Raw genomic sequence first — 12721 nt, 5'->3', positions numbered from 1 at the left:
GTCAAGGTCGCCGATGTTCCACTTGTCGCAGCCATCGTGGATTTTCCGTTGCCCAGTAATGCATATTATGCCGCTTTACGTTACCGCTTTTGGTGAATGACGCTTCGCCACTAAATAGAAAGCGTGCAAAAAACCTGTCATCGTCCCGTAATTTCTCTTGTGCCCAGTGGCAGAACTATACACGACGTTCAAAGTCGTCGCCATGCAATTCCTGGTGCATAGAAACACGGCACGGGTGAAATCGATGTTGATGTAGCATTCTCAACACCGACGTTTTTGAGATTCCCGATTCTCGCGCAATTTGTCTGCTACTGATGTGCGGATTAGCCGCAACAGCAGCTAAAACACCTACTTGGGCATCATCATTTGTTGCAGGTCGTGGTTGAAGTTTCACATGTGGCTGAACACTTCCTGTCTCCTTAAATAACGTAACTATCCAGCGAACGGTCCGGACATTTGGATGATGTCGTCCAGGATACCGAGCATCATACAGAGCACACCCCCGTTGGGCACTATGATCACAACAACCATTCATCAACACGGACTCGACCTTTTTCGCAATTGGTAAACAGTCCATTTTAACACGAGTAATGTATCACGAAGCAAATACCGTCCGCATTCGCGGAATGTTACGTTATACCACGTACTTATACGTTTGTGACCATTACAGCGCCATCTATCACAAAGCGAAAAAAGTGGTCCAACTAAAACATTCATATTTCTTTACGTACCACACCAATATGTAACAATAAATGGGGGTTCCTATTTAAAAAAAACGCAGCTGATATCCGTTTGACCTGTGGCAGCGCCATCTAGTGGGCCAACCATAGCGCCATCTTGTTTCCCCCTTCCAGCTAGACGAGATTTGTTCTTTGTAGTTTTTTCGTTTGATACTTATTTCGTGCGATATTTGGGCCGTTCACTATCAATGGACCACCCTGTATATTGTTAAACAAACAGGTTGTGTGAAAAGAAAGATATATTGGAGGGCCTTGCCTTCCAATTTTTCCTTAATTCCAGGAAGTACCATGTATCACTATATAAGAAGAAAGATACGACACTATTTACTCCAGATTCCACCGGGGTGAGTGGACGTCGCCCCCGCCCCCCTTTCACACTCCCCCTGCGGATCCGAATGGCTGCACATTTTTCAATACAAGATACTGAGATTTCATTTAAGGGTTGTCCTGACAGGTGATTAAAGTCAGATGAAATAATTAGGTACATGTATACATGTGAAATCTGTTTTCAGTTTCATTTATTACTGTAGCACCCAAGCGCAGTTTCTTCGCTCCGTCTTTCTATAGACAAAGCGACAAACAATTCACACATCCATTATTTCCCACCCACACGAGGCTTACTCGAGAATTAATTTTTATTTACACACCAAATCCTATCAAATGATGTGGGGACCAACAAATGTATTGGCTAAGGGGTTCAGTAGATTACATATTCCCTCCATCTTGTCTGATTGCTTCCTGAGTTGTCGTGAGCCTCTGAACTATTCTCAGTCAGCATGTATCGGCAAAAGCATATTTGCTTCATCGGTCACCCGCTGAACTTAAGAGATCCTATAAGACTGTTGCGAAATAGCAGAAAACTTCAGCTGATAAACACGACCAGATTGTGAAGGCAGCAGTTGTGTAATGCAAGCAAACTGTTGCCACGTAAATCATTTTAGCGATAGACGTTTGTCCTGTAGTCGTTGTTTCTTTGTGATGATACTTGCATGAATTACACTGTAGAAATAGCACTGTGAAGAACATGTGTGCTTACAGTCGTGGGTCGAGGCAAAGCCTTCTTTTCATAGATGGTGAATAATTCCTGAATTATCTTTCTTTCCTTTTTTCCTGGTAAATTTAGGCCTATCTCGTCACATTCTCATACGGCCCGGATTTGAGGGAAAACCGTGGTCGCGAATTCACTGAACATTATACTTCAAGTACTCTGAAGTCTGCGTCTCCACAACAATATTGTAAAAGTGCACAGTTTGTTGCAGGATAATTTTCCAACATCATCGACTTAGTGAAGCTGAACGGTTCAATAGTTATTGCATCATTCCTGTGTTACTTCCTTTACCTTCAAACAATAACTTTTCGGCACCTTTACACCATCTTATTAATGAGCTAATGGGATACAATATTAAAAAAAAAACAGCAGAGAATGATAATAGCAGAAATTCTTCACTTGGTAGTGGTATTTTTATTTGTTGTTTGTTTACAGATGTATTCTGATATGGGCTTCATACAGCCAGCTGAAGAACTAGCCAGGATTGTGGCAAATACCAGCGACCTACCTGTCTATTTGTATTACTTCGACTATGATGGCTACGGTGCCACAGAATACGGTAAGTATTGCCAGGAAATGCTTTTTTTCAACCACAAATTACACATAATTTTACGACAGTACAATGTATGCAAGAGTTTTCAAGCTATAGTGATTTAACAGTATTTTGGAATACTCCTTGGATAGGTTTAGATATGGATAAGACGTACTAGGGAAAATTAATATGAAAAAAATAGCAAAATATGAAGCGAAATAAAAATATTGAGAGAATATTATTCAGCTTCAGGAGGTTTTAGTCACAGTTTCAGAAGTAGTCGGAGAAAAAGAACAAACCTACGGAATAGCAGACAAGGACGAAATATTACACGCTAAGATGTTATAGGCTGTACAACTTTTAGGGAAATGAGCTAACGTGACAAAAGTAGCTCTACGATGAAAAGATGTCCTCTGACTGATAATGTTTTAAGAATTGGCAGAACCAACAGAAGAAAAACAAAGATAAGATGAGAAGGAAAGGGATATGATGATGATGAATAATAATGATGTTGCGGTGACAGAGATATGCGAGAATATCATAGTAAAAATACCTGAGACAAGGGTGTATTTCTCCGCGCTATAGCTTCCCTTACTTACAAGGGAAACTTCCCATCGCACCCCCCTCAGATTAAGTTATAAGTTGGCACAGTGGATAGGCCTTTAAAAACTGAACACAGATCAATCGAGAAAACTGGAAGAAGTTGTGTGCAACTATGAAAAAAATACGCAAAATATAAAAACTGAGTAGTCCATGCGCAAGATACGCTCCATAAAGGAGAGTGTGACCTCAGGAGCGCCGTGGTCCCGTGGTTAGCGTGAGCAGCTGCGGGACGAGAAGTCCTTAGTTCAAGTCTTCTCTCGAGTGAAAAGTTTAATCTCCTATTTTCAGACAATTATTATCCGTCCGTCCGTCCGTCCGATGGATTTGACGGTCTACACACGGAAAAATTTGAAAACGTCGAAAACATATGTTTTGATAGAGCACAGGGAAAACAGTGGGACTGTGAAACTCTTGCATTCATTTGCTGCAATTTATGTGAAAAACTCTTATATTTTCTATCACTTTTTTGGGAGTGATTATCACATTCACAAGAAAACCTAAATCGGGCAAGGTAGAAGAATCTTTTTACCCATTCGCCAAGTGTACAAGTTAGGTGGGTCGACAACATATTCCTGTCATGTGACGCACATGCCGTCACCAGTGTCGTATAAAATATATCGGACGTGTTTTCCTGTGGAGGAATCGGTTGACTTATGACCTTGCGATCAAATATTTTCGGTTCCCATTGGAGAGGCACGTCCTTTCGTCTACTAATCGCACGGTTTTGCGGTGCGGTCGCAAAACACAGACACTAAACTTATTACAGTTAACAGAGACGTCATTGAACGAACGGAAAAATAAAAACAGTAAACTTTTCACACGACGGAAGACTTGAACCAAGGACCTCTCGTTCCGCAGCTGCTCACGCTAACCACGGGACCACGGCGCTCCTCAGTTCAGATTATCCTTGAAATTGCTTATGTTGCGCATGGACTACTCAGTTTGTATATTTTGCTTATTTTTTCCACAGTTTCACACAACTTCTTCCTGTTTTCTCGATTGATCTGTGTTCAATTTTTCAAGGCCTATCTACTGTGCCAACCTATAACTAAATCTGAGGGGGTGCGATGGGGAGGTTCCCTTGTTAGTGTTGCTTTACGAAGTACCAGAAAATCACTGATGACAGTCGGTGATCATGAGACCAAGGAAGTGAGGTCCATAAATCAAGGAATGACTGTAAACATAACATGGAGATCATCCATGTTGCTCCAGTCACAGCTCCAACGAGTTGTCAGTACAGCTGTGTGCATGCTTAAAGTTATAACATGAAACATTCAAAGGCATAAGCGAACAAACGGGCTGACCCTCAAATGTGAAAGCTCAGAGATAAGTGTAGCCATCTGTTGCTGGGTATGGGAACTATCAAAATTCACACTGGTCTCACCCCTGAGTGATATTAAGGGGTGAGATCAATGTTAATTTTGGTACTTCCTGTACCCAGCAACAGATGGCAGCACTTATCCGTAAGTTTTTATAATTGACGTTTAACCCGTTTTTCTGCGGATGTCTTCATTTTCGAAGGTGATGTTGATTGGAACTCCTTCGTCAGACTTTAGATGTATAATAACCACTTCTTCCTTCTAGAATATGCTGTCATCTTCAAAGCTGAGAAACAGTTCTCGAATAGATGATAATATTACTTAGCGTTTTACAAAAAAACCTTTCAATCTTAATAGCGGCTAAGAAACGCCGGGACTGGCGACAGACATGCACCCGTTTAAATGCTACCCTACCTATCAACTCATCCAAGTTCTGGTCAGCCTTCCGTCGCCTTACCGGAACTAAACCCTCTCCCTACTATCCTCTTCTTCATGATAATCACCCCTTCCCTGACACCCTTAGTAAGGCCAATCACTTTGCCTCCTACCTCTCCGATGTATTTTCCATCCCCGATGATACCCAGTTCGATTACTCCTTCTTCCCCGATGTCCGCGATCGAACTGACACCACTGTCCATCCCCTCGCACCTGGTTTCCAGTACTTGGACAACACTGCACGCACGGAACTCAATGCCCCTATCACAACACAGGATCTCATTGCTACACTCCGCACAAAACGCAACACCGCTCCTGGTCATGATCGTGTCACCTACCGTCACCTTCGTGAAGCTCCTGTCTCTTTCCTCTCCACCCTGGCCAGGCTCTACAATGTAATCCTGTCCACCAATTACTACCCCGACCTGTGGAAAACCTCCCGTATCCTGATGTTCCTTAAACCTGGCAAACCGCCGTCCGCCGTCTCGTCCTACCGTCCCATCAGCCTTACCTCGGTCTTCAGTAAGGTCCTGGAATCTCTCCTCACCCGTCGCATCCACCAGCATCTCCGCCAGCACCGCCTCCTTCCCGTTACCCAGTGTGGCTTTCAGTCGTCCTTCTCTTCCGACGCCTTCTCCTTCACCTCACTCATCTCCTTTCCGACCAGCTTAATTCCTGTCGGTCCGCAATCTTCCTCTCCCTGGACCTCGAACGAGCTTATGACCGCGCATGGCATTCCGGTCTCCTCTTCAAGCTCCAAACCTTCGCCCTTCCCATTAACTACGTCCGTCTGATCGGCTCCTTTCTCTCTCACCGTCCTTCCTACGTCACCATCCATAACACAGACTCCTACACCTTTTCCCCCTCCGCTGGTGTGCCCCAAGGCTCCGTCCTCTCCCACCTTCCGTACCTTTTGTATACGGCGGACATGCCGCTGCCGTCACCCCCCGTCCACCTTCTCCAGTTTGCCGATGACACCGCCTTCCTTGCCCTTGCCCCCACCCTGCAGCGCTCCCAACACTTTCTCCAATCCCATCTTGCCGTTTCACTGCTTGGTGCAACCAGTGGTTGCTCAAGGTCAATCCCTCCAAAACCCAGGCGATCATTGTAGGCAAAACCACCCCTTCCTTCCGCCTCCTTGATTTCTATCTCACCATCTATGGCCGTCCTATCACCCTCACTCCCACCCTTAAGTACCTTGGCGTCACCCTCGACCGTCGCCTCTCCTGGACTCCCCATCTCCGGACAATCCAAGCCAAGGCATGCTCCCGACTCCATCTCCTCAAGCTCCTTTCCGGCCGTACGTGGGGTCTGGACCCCTCCACCATCCTCCACACCTATAAATCCCTCATCTGCCCTATCCTTTGTTACGCCCATCCGGCCTGTATCTCTGTCCCCCCTAACTTTTATAAATCCCTTCAAATCCTTGAACGCCATGCTCTCTGCCTCGCCTATCGCATCTGTCAGCCCTCCCCCACGCGGATCCTGTACGATCTCATCCCCTTCCCCCACCTCCTCCTTTTCCTTGAAAGAATACGGATCCTGTACACCTCCCGAAAACTCGATCCTCCTCATCTGCTTATCTGACCCATCCTCTCCCACCCCCGCCCACTGCCGCACCTGTATTCCCATGTACCACCCTGTCTCCATCTCTCCACCCTCCTTACCCTCTCCCAAGGTGGCTTCCGCCAGCTCCCCCTCCCTGATGATGTCCTCCTCCCCTCCATCTACCTATCCTATCAACTTTGATCCTCCCCTCCTCCCCCCCACGTCCTGTGTCCTTTCCTTTAGGCACCCTCCCTCCCATCTCTTTCCTTTTCCCCGTCCCCTCCCTCCACCCCTCTTCCCCCTTCCTCCCTTCCCCCTATCTCCCTTGCCCATGGCATCTGCTCTCCCTTCTCCCTCTCTCATCCCCCCTCCTCCTCTCTTGGCAGGTCCCCGGACTCGTACACGGTTAGTGAACATTTGCGCGCCGAAGATTAACGCCTCGTGTTCTGTGTGTGCCGTCGTTTTGTGCTTAAGTGGTTCAGTGTTATTCGTTTTGTGCACCTACGTTCACGTGTAACAATTTTCGTCTATGTATGTGTCCAAGTGTCTGAACAAATTTTATCTTGGACTCTACGCCCGTGAACGGCTCCATGTATTTTAAGAAGTGTTTATCTCCGTTTATATGTCCACCGTATTTTTTTTTTCTCTAAATGTCTTCATTTGTATCTTTTGTGTTTCTCTGAGGCCCAAGAGCGGCGTAGTATGCTGCTGCTGGCCTGCCTGTACACAGGTTTCAAAATAACAATAACGAAAAGAAAACATTCTTAATATATCTTACAATTACTAATAAAATAAACATATAATTTCCAACTAAGTAGATGAATAAATCAGACAGTCGTTCTGCATTTCTGCTACAATATGAGCACAGAAAGAATCGGACACAGCAAACGCAATCAAAAACTTAACATCTGACGTCATCAGTCCGCTAGAACTTAGAACTACTTCAACCTATTAACCTAAGGACATCACACATATCCATGCCCGAGGCAGGATTCGAACCTGCGACCGTAGCAGTCGCGCGGTTCCGTACTGAGTCGCCTAGAACCGCTCGGCCACCGCGGCCGTCACAAACGCAATCAGTTGAGAATAAAGACAGGCAGGAAAGCTATGTATAAAACACAATACGGAAGAGCACATGGCACAGAAAATTGAAGGAAACAGAGCTTCAACAGTTATGATGGGTCCGACGTCTGAGCACGGCTATAGATGGTGGAGGCTGCTGATTTTATTTGTTGCGTGACTAAAGAAATTGGGGAGGCTCTTTGATATTAAATACGTCAAGCAAGTTTTCCTGCTTTGTTGTCATTATATTTGCCCGTCAGAAAGAGGGAGGAGGGCCGGACGGACTTATGTGGTGGCAATTCAGCCATGCATGTTCATATAACACGAAGTACAATAACCACAAATAAAAGCTTTTTATTAATACAGGGGTGGTCTATGTAGCGGTTAACGACTTCTGAAACTTGGGAGCCGGTTCTGTAGCAGTTTGATGAGAATGTAGCACGAAAATAGGGGTAGAAGTGTTGTATTGACTGGGAGCTGATGTGGGAGTAATCAGAAAATATGTACTACGCAAATTCTTAGAATTAGAAACTATCCGGCCATATTTTATAGGGAACTGAATGCAGTGGGGAGGGGCACAATGTGTGTGATAGAATGGATATGGGATTGAATAAAGATATCTATTTGGGAGAAAAGGAAGTGGGAACCATTTAAGGAGTATGGCATTTAGATAAAATGCGGAACTGGTGGACAGCTGAATTTTTTGGAGAATTTTGGGCTCTAGGACTGATGTGCTTCAGGACTTCGGTAGCAGTGTAGAAGATAGTGGGACCTAGATGTAACCATTTAGTCAGATATATTGGTCAGAGTGGGTCCAGGTGATTTCTTAGAGTGGAGTACTGTATTGATGGAGCCGATGAGCCGATGGGTGCTGTTAATTCAAGTGTATCAGGAGGATACATTATCTTATATTTTAGGTGGGTCGTGTTACAGTATGGGATTACAGCAGGTTAGCACATCATTGCAGGCAAGAGGGTAGGGTTTAAAACCGTTCTAGTTTAAATAGTCAGTAACACATTTTTTGCAGTAGTATTCTTGGACTCGAGGTGGGGAAGCTTCTAAAAAGTCTAAGTTAATATAATGGTGAGTGAATTATTTGGAGAAAAAACTTAACGGTCGGAAAGAGGTTTTCGGATCTTTGGTCTGTGTGCATGCCGGGGGGAGGGGGGGGGGAGGAGGGAGATTGTAGTGTGTGTGTAGAGACCAATAGTTTCGGCAGCGAATTTACAAAGTAAGAAGGTATCAAAAGCACGATTTGAGGGTTTGATGAGCATGGAATCTTCAAGGAGTGTGGTTTAAGGTACGATCCGTTTAGGAAAATACTTTTTTAATCGGAAATATTTTGTGTTCAGAAAATTTGTGTTATACTATCATGATACAAATGAACGTTTTGGAGCTTACAAATGGGCGAATTATGATTAACACAAAATAAGTGCTAAAAGTACTGTATCTACGGTGATCGACCTATGCGAAAATCAGTGACTTGCATTCCATCGAGGGCAGTGTGACAGGATGAACAAATTGAAATACTCTTGATGTCACTGTTGTTTCTCATTTTACTATACATGTTGGTACGCAGATCTGCATTCTCTGTTATCAGGTTCGTGGTACGTTAGCAGCTGGAAGTTTTGCATCCTTTACTGAAGATTCGTGCAAAGTATTCGATGACGCGACACACTGATGGTTACAGCCATCAACAGCTCCCTGCTCTATGTCTTCAAGTAATTTAATCCACAGTCACAGAACTCAGCCATTAATATCAAGGATAAATTAAGTGTAAATCTATTATCTTAGTGGACCATCCACCGCTACGACCGTCACCTATGGATGCACCAACGTAGGTCACAATGACTTTCCTCCCGTCAAAATGACCCTCTTCACTGTAGTCAACGCCGGAATTGTGTTGCCTCGAAGCTGACGCTCCACAAATGTAGTGTCCTTTCTCCAAGTCGTACATAATGTGACCTTTAAATTTCATATATGTCCCTGATCGGTAACTGCTATGTTTGCCCCTATTTCCTATCTTTTCATTTACAAACTCGATTCACTCTTAATTTTTATAGAGGGTACTACAAGGCAAATTTAAAATAATTAAGAAATTAAAGCAGGGCATTATAAACTCAGCCTTATGCAAAACATAACGATTTCTTTTACTATTTATCAACACGTGTTCCGAACCCTGTAAGTCAACTTCTGTCTATCTCAAATTATTTCTGTAAAATTTCATACATGGTTCACGGCTGTTTTTTTTTTTTTTTGTTTGTTTGATGCCTACAATAGTTTTGTTTAATTTGTTTCGACGGTTCACATGAAACTACACTACCTGTGAATATGAATTTCTTTTTATGCCTTTTATCGTTTAGAAAGCTGCAATTCATTTTCAGAGATAATGTAGTTTTAGGTGAGTAATTCAAGCGAATGAAACAAAATGCACAGGCTAGAGTTTCTTACTTGAAACAGGAAAACAATCATGATGTTTGTATGATATTTTACAAAAGTGAATCAAAACGCACAGTAGATGATACTTACGAGAATGTGTCGAAACATTGTGTTTTTGGTGACATAAAAGTTTTTTGGGTATGGTACCGCGTCATAATGTAAAAAACTACTGCTGCTGGAGAAAAACCAACGTTTCGGCATGAAGTGGAGTTTGAAAGCGGAAATTCACTTCCTATACAACAAAAACCGTCGACAGGGGCTTCCAGCCCGAACAAGACGATTCTTAACATTCAGTTACATTATCTTCATGACTGCCTAGTCCGCCCTCGGTAGATGAGTGGTCAGCGTGACAGACTGTGAATCCTAAGGGCCCGGGTTCGATTGCCGGCTGGGTCGGAGATTTTCTCTGCTCGGGGACTGGGTGTTGTGTTGTCCTAATCATCATCATTTCATCCCCATCGACGAGCAGGTCGCCGAAGTGGCGTCAAATCGAAAGACCTGCACCAGGCGAACGGTCTACCCGACGGGAGGCCCTAGCCACACATTTCATGACTGCCTAAATAATACGAAAAAGTATACTGCACACATTTACACATGTGATGATTTTTACGATTCTTTAAACAGATTATGACAAAACTAATAGAAATGGCTGTTAAAGGAAAACAAAAATTATTTTCTTCTTGTCACTTGTTTGTTGATAACACATACACATCTGCCTCGCCAGTATACATAGATAAGATCAAAATTTGCTTAATAGTTCCAGAATGAATGCAATTAATGAGAGAAATGTTCTTCTCTCGAAATTATTCATCAGCAGTGAAATGGTAGAAGAAAAAATGCCGGACTAGAACTAGAACCTTCATTTCTTACACTTGGTGAACGTGATTAGCTGGAGCTATGTCTGTTATGAAGCAAAGGTCGTATTTTCTTCTGAGACGCCTGTTGCAGGTATGAGCCACGCAGCAGAAACACAATACCTGTTTCTTTCATTTGGGCCAGACATGGACCCGAATTCTAATGACGTGAAGGTGATTGAGCTGCTAACAACTCTGTGGACAAATTTCGCTAAGTTCGGGTAAGTACTCCCAGACTACTAAATCTCTTAATTTTATTGCCGTAGACGTCGCGTATGAGCCTTATAATACTGGGAAGAGGATATTTCAGTATCTCAAAACGTAATGTAAATCATTTTCATGTCATAATGGTTGGTAGTCATAATGGCTTTTCTTACGTAGTAGGCTGTGAATAAGGCGCACTCAAAGAAAGTAGTCTCTCTCCCTCCCTCTCCCTCCCTCTCTCTCTCTCTCTCTCTCTCTCTCTCTCTCTCTCTCACACACACACACACACACACACACACACACACACACACATACACACACTTCCGTCATTTTTTGCTGTATCTAATATATCTCAGTGATGATATAAATGTTTTTCTGGATTATTTACTTTCATATAGTAACTTCCTTTGACAAAAACCTGCAAATGTAGGCCTCATTTGATTCATGGGCACATCATTCATAAAACCGGTATGTATAAATATGTACAAATGCACTGTGTATAATTTATGCAGTTAGATTTTTGAGTATTAGAAAAACCTGTGCACATTGCTCTCTCCCTTGATTTCAGTATGCTATTTTGATCTTCAGTGCACTGAAAAGTATCTGTTGACACCGCATGCAAGTCCCTGTCTTTTGAAGAAGTACATCACACCTCAGTGACTATTCGATACATTATAAAGTATGTGACGTCATTTCCATACGTTTCTCACTTACAATTGTCATAAACATTTCACTACTGCGTGATTCTTACGCTTCTAATCACCAGTTTACTTCCGTCATTAGATCACTGAAGTAGTTGTATGTTACTGCTTATTGTTGTACTGTGCTTAGTGACAGTGGGTGCCTTTTGGATAAGTGGTTATGTCGAGGTTTTTATTGTGGACGTTTTGTTTCCGCAGAGAGCCTACAACAGGTGGAAGTCCAGTAACTTGGGAAAAGTTCACGGCGGAAACTGCTAACTACCTGGACATGAAGCTGGAGTTTGTCACCCGGCAAGATCTCCTCAAGGAGCGTATGGACTTTTGGAAACAAATCCTACCTCAATAAGGCACTGTCTACGTTCGCTACTGCATTGTACACTGCATATTGCCGAATGTGTGAATAAACTGTATCCCTAATGATATGTGCGCTGGTATCTGCCGACCACAAGCGGCATCAAACCATTATGCCTATTGACAGTGATGGAATATTTCTGCATAAAAAAGATATTTAGAATCAAATCTAAGTCTACATCTAGCACTTGGGAAAATCAACTCCTGGTACTTATATGTGTAGCCTGAAGTATCTCTATATTTATCATGACCATTAAGCAAGATCAACATTGGAGGTAGAAATATCTGCCTTCTCTCACTCCTTGGGACATCTGTTTTCAAAGTGATAAAGCGTAAACGACTCCATGACTCATTAAATGTTTCCCGTTGCGTCTCCCACAGTAAGCTGAGAATTTCTCTTAACAAACGCAAAACAACCTGCGATGAAAATGGCAGCTCTTGTTTTACTATTTCCATCTACTCAACGAATCTAGTTTGCCACAGGTCCAAGACTGATTTAAAATATTCAAGAACGCGAGAGAGTTTAACAAACGAATTACTTTGGCATCGTTATAATTTCCTTGTTTTGTTTTGTTTTTTCTAGGAATCACATTCTGTCTTCTCTGTAAAAGGATATACCCACAAAAGTGGGTAACTTTGTAACACGTTTAGCAGTTTTTGTAACATAATCTTTTAAAAATATGAAGTGAGACTCTTAGATGCCACATATGTAGAATTCTGTAATCTTTATCACATGAATTTGAAATTAGCTTTCTTTTGCCCTACTAGCTATTCGGAAAACGAAATATTTACTGTCACAAACTTACCCTCTCACCCGCCCCCACCACAGCTAAAAAATTGTAACTTGATGTCCAAGACAAACAAAATGGAGTTATATTACTCTTT

The 12721-nt window shown here is 42.9% G+C and overlaps 1 protein-coding gene across 1 annotated transcript in view; it reads left to right on the top strand.

Moving 5' to 3' along the window:
- The window catches only part of LOC126412998 (esterase B1-like), a 96651-nt gene extending 84820 nt beyond the window's left edge, over positions 1 to 11831 (top strand). The window contains exons 8-10 of the mRNA XM_050082891.1: positions 2224 to 2347; positions 10675 to 10801; positions 11684 to 11831. Of these exons, the coding sequence (XP_049938848.1) occupies positions 2224 to 2347; positions 10675 to 10801; positions 11684 to 11831 (399 nt within the window). The remainder of the gene's footprint in view (positions 1 to 2223; positions 2348 to 10674; positions 10802 to 11683) is intronic.
- The last annotated feature ends 890 nt before the right edge of the window (positions 11832 to 12721 follow it).

The sequence above is a fragment of the Schistocerca serialis genome, chromosome 7 (assembly GCF_023864345.2).
Source record: "Schistocerca serialis cubense isolate TAMUIC-IGC-003099 chromosome 7, iqSchSeri2.2, whole genome shotgun sequence".
In the NCBI taxonomy this organism is placed as follows: Eukaryota; Metazoa; Arthropoda; class Insecta; order Orthoptera; family Acrididae; genus Schistocerca; species Schistocerca serialis.
This window is presented reverse-complemented; position numbering and strand designations above follow the sequence as displayed.